The 5,924-nt window shown below is 44.1% G+C and overlaps 1 protein-coding gene across 1 annotated transcript; it reads right to left on the bottom strand.

Moving 5' to 3' along the window:
- Positions 1–3,029: 3,029 nt before the first annotated feature.
- fzd1 (frizzled class receptor 1) lies at positions 3,030–5,924 on the bottom strand. Its single transcript, XM_034173974.1, has one exon. It carries the CDS (start codon positions 5,579–5,581, stop codon positions 3,923–3,925), a length of 1,659 nt encoding a protein of 552 aa, XP_034029865.1. The 5' UTR covers positions 5,582–5,924; the 3' UTR covers positions 3,030–3,922.

Here is a 5,924-nt window from a genome sequence, read left to right as displayed (position 1 = left end):
TTTGACAGTGAAGGATTCACACAGTGGGTTGGACACATTTGAAGGCCTGCCCAAATCTGGGATATTGGAATATCTGGATACAATTAAAAAAGTAATGAGTTGACAAAAGGAACAATTAAGTGTTAGCGACTCCAATGAGTTGTTATATTAAGACAATCCCAAAAACTATATATTACCCAGAACTACAACATTTTTTAAATAATTATGAATCAGCTTGTCCTTTTGACAGTCATTCAGCTTGTTTATAAAAAGACACCAAATAGCGGAAGGAAAAAATATATTATTTTTAGATAACAAACTCAAAGTCGAATTTGTCCGACCAAAAATCTCAACTTGAAAAATAATAAATTTGCTGTGATCCATCACAAAGAAAAAAAAAATTCTGAATTTAAAATGCTTGAAAAAGCTTTAACATTTTGCATGATCAATGAGAAATGATTAAAATGGATCATTGTGAACATTTTAGCATTTTGCACACGATAATAAAAAGTACTCCAACTGTGCTGTTCAATTTGCAGAATTTAACAAAGTGAAGGAAAAAGCCTCAAAAGGGGGGCAGCAGTGTAGTATTCAGGAACGGGGCTAAAACATGCAAAAAAAACAAACCAAAAAAAACTGTTATTTCGTCCAAGTCCGGAGGTGGAGACAACATCCATGTGTCACATTCACAACCTGTCCATTGTGTCGCGTTTCTGACCTTCCTACTGAGACGACTGATGCTCCAAGAAAACGAAAGAAACACAAAGAAAGAGTGGGTCAGCGTGGGCGTTACAGCACCGCTGCTCACAGATACTTCAGCCATCAGGTCACCTGAGCATGACCAACATCCTGCACACGCACACACATACAGGTGCCCGTAATACAAACAACAACAAAAAACACTAATAATAAAAAAGTAACAAAAACGTATTACAGGTACACTCACTGCTCCAAAATCTGTTTATCCTGACATTTTAATCTTGAGCCCATCACAAGATCAGATAACACAGTTCAGGACCTGATGGGGTCGGCCGAGCGGACACAGTCCATCCGTTAAACACATCACAACATGGCATGCTGATTTTTGGATCCAAACTGTTAGACATCATGGTCTCTAAATTTACATTTAGAATGAAAATTATTTATGGAAGCAACTTATATAATTGAAAAATTTTCCACTTTTGAAAAGTAACTTGTTTTGATCTTTGTACTTGTTTAATAAGCTTTCCATCCACACCTGACCTTCTTTGTATTTTTGCATAATGATGATGAACTTGATAATCAGTTTTGCATTAGCTTTTGTGTTTTACAGAGAGGCAACAAAGGACGTTCCAGAATATAACAACAAATGCTGCCGTCCGTGGTGCACAAGGGTTCACTGAGCAGTAATCTGATGAAAATGACATGATGCACACACTACATACAGCCTTTGCAGTCAAAATCAATGACAAGGTGCACCTGGTGTCCCAATACCTCACCCCCACCACCCCCATTTTGTCACCCAGCTGTAGTTGAAATCCTGCTTATATTTTTTGTTTCTAGACTCCTGGATACCAAAGTTTTAAATGTTATTTATAGAGAGCTTGTTACCCATCTTTATTATCATTTTAAATATTTTGGGTTTTATTGTACTTTCAGTGTTTATATATAGTGTTTATTATATGTAGTGTTTATTGTACTTTCAGTGTGTCTATATATATATATATATATATATATATATATATATATATATATACACACACACACATTATACATGTAATTAAATTGGCTACATAATAGTGTCACCCTGTAACTGAAGAACCAACCTGATGCCGGGAGCGTGCATTTTTAATAGGGATGGGACAACTAGTCATAATAGCCGACTACGACTAGCTAACATCCGACTAGCCAACAATTTTTTTTTTTTAATTGACTAGTCAAAAGCCATTTATTAAGTTCATTTAACCATTAAAGAGTTGACCTGCTGGAGCTGCCACCACACCCTCCACTAAGTGATGAAAGTGTGTGAACCATGGCAGGTGAAATAAGGCACCTTGGCACTTGCACAAATTTGATCCTCACACTGCCATGTAATTTGCTGTACCAATGTGTCCCACTGGATGCCACAATCTTGTCTCGAAAGCAATTTTATAATATATATGGATTAGTAAAACAGTTGCATTTTCATTCCTTCATGAGTTTATGTATCTGTAAAGTTATGTTTATTATAGATGTAACATCACATCATAATTTAGACGTGCTGCGCTCATTGACGTGCAATGACAAGCAGTGTTTTTGAATAGGTTACGCGATGTTCACAACTAGTTCACGAAATCAGTGCGTGCCAGAAGTTTTGAACCTTTCACAATTTTCTTTGTGCACTGGCTCACAGCCGCTACAGTTCACGCACAGCTTACGAAGCATTTACTCATTGGCAAGATTGTGTGCAAGTGCACAGATCAAATTTGTGCAAGTGTCAAGGTGCCTTCAGTCAGCTCAAACGGGTAGACTATGCCTCGTAAATGAATGTAGATCTTGTCTTTATGCTAATGCTATTTTTTTTGTATTTGTAATTTTGTGCTTATATTTGTTAAAATAAATGTCACATTTGAGTTTCACCATTTAGATTTAAATGGTAAATGGACTGCATTTATATAGCGCTTTTCCATCTGCATCAGATGCTCAAAGCACTGTACAATAATGCCTCACATTCACCCCGATGTGAGGGTGCTGCCATACAAGGCGCTCACTACACACCGAGAGCAACGAGGGGATTAAGGATCTTTTCCAATGGTCCTTAGTGATTTTCCGGTCAGGATGGGATTTGAACCGAGGATCCTCTGGTCTTAAGCCCAACGCTTAACCACTAGACCATCACCTCCCCCAGTAGAGCATTTAGAATTGGCTTAATTCATTCAATGTCAAATTTAGTGGCCGACTAGTAGACTAATGATTTTCATTAGTTGCCCCAACCCTAATTTTTACCATTTTGTGCAGTAAAATTGCAGAGCTATAAAAGAAAAAGTTGCATGTGGTGCATTCACGCCTGCACTGAAGCTCTGATAACACAGTTTCACACTTGGCTACAATGTAATCATGCAAAGAAGGAAAACTATTATCAATATAAGCCTATGCACGTTCATATCATCAGTTTTAGTAAACAAACAAACAAACAAACAAAAAGCTAAAAAATACAAAAATACAGGGGAGGAAAAAAACAAAAAACATACATTTGCTATCATGGTTTATCTATCCCAGATGTTCTAATTGTATACCAGCATGAACAGAACTGACTTCAAAAAGCTAGAAAAAATTATTTTTAATGGTTTTGAAAAAGATTGTGTCCTTATATTTTGTATATTCTAACATCAAATATGTAAAAAAAAAAAAAAGTTTGTAAATGGGGAAACAAAAGAAGCTTTAAAATTAAATTTAAATTTTTAGAAGCTGTTGAGCGATTGTTTGTACTTGATGTTTGTAAACAACAATTAAAAGGGCTTTATGCTTAGTTCTGATCAGGTGATAAATAGATTTTAAGCAATAAAACAGATTACTGATGAGATTTTAGGTCAAAATGCTGTCAAAAAAAAATAAATAAATAAATAAATAAAAGACTGCCTCTTTAGGTAGATCATCCTGGTTTGTCAAAATGTCAGGATAAAAGGTTTTTGGTGCAGAGTTTGTAGTTATTCTACCTTTTGTTCCAGAAACAGTTTAAAGATGATGAAACCCTCCCAGGAGAGGTCCGGATCCTGGAAGACCGGCTGTCTCTTTAGTACAAACCCATCAGTCCAAAATATGAAAAAGTGTTGTTTTTTTAAAGAATGGATTTTTACAATCTTTAAATACAAATATATACTTACAAAAATCTCACAAATGTGTATGTACATTAAAAAAACAAAAACATACAAAGTGTCTGCTGAGTCAGAAAGAACCCAGAAGGGCATAAAGGACCTGCGTCCTGTTAGACTGTGGTCTCACCCTGTTTACTGTTGGCCAGTCTCATGTAAAACCTCCTCCAGGAGTTGAGGGTCTTTCCGGACCAGATCCAGAAACCAGAGGTGATGCCCACAATGAGTGTCATGAGGTACTTGATCATGAAGACGGTGAAGTCGGGGCTCATGCTGGGGTGGGTGTGGACAGGACAGGGGACAGCGTAGGTTTTGCACGTCTGGCTGATCCACGTCTTCTCCCACTGCTCCCTGAAGGCCTGCTCGTAGAAGTAGCACGCAATGACAATGGTGGCTGGCACGGTGTAAAGCACGCTGAAGATCCCGATCCGCACCATCAGCTTCTCCAGCTTCTCCGTCTTGGTACCATCATGCTTCATGATGGTCCGGATGCGGAAAAGTGACACAAATCCCGCCAGGAGGAAGGAGGTGCCGATGAACAGGTAGACAAATAGCGGCGCCAGGACAAAGCCACGTAGGGCGTCCACGCTATTGATGCCCACGAAGCAGACCCCGCTCAGCACGTCGCCGTCCACCTGTCCCACAGCCAGGATGGTGATGGTCTTGATGGCAGGTACGGCCCAGGCCGCCAGGTGGAAGTACTGAGAGTTTGCCTCAATGGCCTCGTGGCCCCATTTCATCCCAGCCGCCAGGAACCAGGTGAGCGCCAGGATGACCCACCAGATGGAGCTGGCCATGCTGAAGAAGTAGAGCATCATGAAGAGGATGGTGCAGCCCTCCTTCTTGGTGCCCTGCACCACAGTCCTGATCTCATTCTCAAACCGGTCATTACAAACCACTTTGTCCTCCAGTAAAAAACCAGCAATGTAGGCGATGGACACCATGGTGTAACATCCGGACAGGAAGACGATGGGCCGCTCAGGGTAGCTGAATCGCTTCATGTCCACCAGGTAGGTCAGCACGGTGAACAAGGTGGACGCACAGCACAGGACTGACCAGATGCCAATCCAGATCCGGGCGAACTTCAGCTCCTCCTCGCTGAAGTACATCATCCCGTGGGACTTCTTGGGCTCACAGGGGGCGCCGCAGTTCTCCTGGCCCAGGAAGCGGTAGTTCAGGTAGGGAGGGACCCTCAGCGACTCCGGGCACCTGAACTCCCCCTTGCGGCTGTCGTAAGGAGGGGGCTCGGTGAGGTAGGGTCCCGGACCGTCCGAGTCCGTGCTCCGGTCCGACGTGTTCTGGCCCACGCACAGCTCGCTGGCTCCGTGCACGGGGAAGCTCTCGCACCTGAGGCTGTCGGGCCACTGGAAGCCGAACTTGTTCATGAGCGCCTCGCAGCCCTGGCGCGCGCGCTCGCATAGAGAGCGGCACGGCGGCAGCGCCTGTTCCAGCACCGTGCACACGGGCGCGTACATGGAGCACAGAAAGAACTTTAAATCCGGGGAGCACTGCACCTTAACCAGCGGGTAGAACTGGTGCACCTCCAGCCCGGCGTCCTCCTGGTTGGTGTGACCCAGCAGGTTGGGCATGATGGTCTCGTTGTAGGGGATGTCCGTGCACAGCGGGATGGAAATGGGCTGACAGAATCCGTGCTCCGGGATCGACAAGCCTCGGTCGCCGTACTGTCCGCTGACCCGGAACAGCCCCGCGTTCAGGAGCAGGACGAGGCCGAGCAGCGTGCAGCCCGCGCGGAGGAGTCCGCCGCGCGCCATGGTGAAGCGGCCAGCCGAGGCTCCGCTCGGAGGTCCGGAGAACTTACTCCGCAGCGACGCTCTTTGTTGGCTTCTCCCCGCCGCGCACGGCCCGCTGCCCCGCTGCTGCTCTCCGAGGAGTCACCGCGCTGCCAGGGTGAGAAGGTGCCAGTGATCCCACAGGGGTTCCCCCGCTCACACAGTCCGGTTCCCCGGTGAAAATCCACAAATATAGATCCGAGTCCTCGAGAAGAGAAAGTCAACCAATCCTCAGTGAGCGCGAGACACACACTGCTGCTGCTGCGCGCGCCAGCTCAAGCTCAAACCTGTTTTTTTTTTTTTTCTCCCTCTCTCTCGCGCTCTC

Source organism: Thalassophryne amazonica, chromosome 7 (assembly GCF_902500255.1).
Source record: "Thalassophryne amazonica chromosome 7, fThaAma1.1, whole genome shotgun sequence".
NCBI lineage: Eukaryota > Metazoa > Chordata > Actinopteri > Batrachoidiformes > Batrachoididae > Thalassophryne > Thalassophryne amazonica.
The sequence above is the reverse complement of the archived record's forward strand: the minus strand, read 5'-3'. Positions and strand labels throughout refer to the sequence as shown.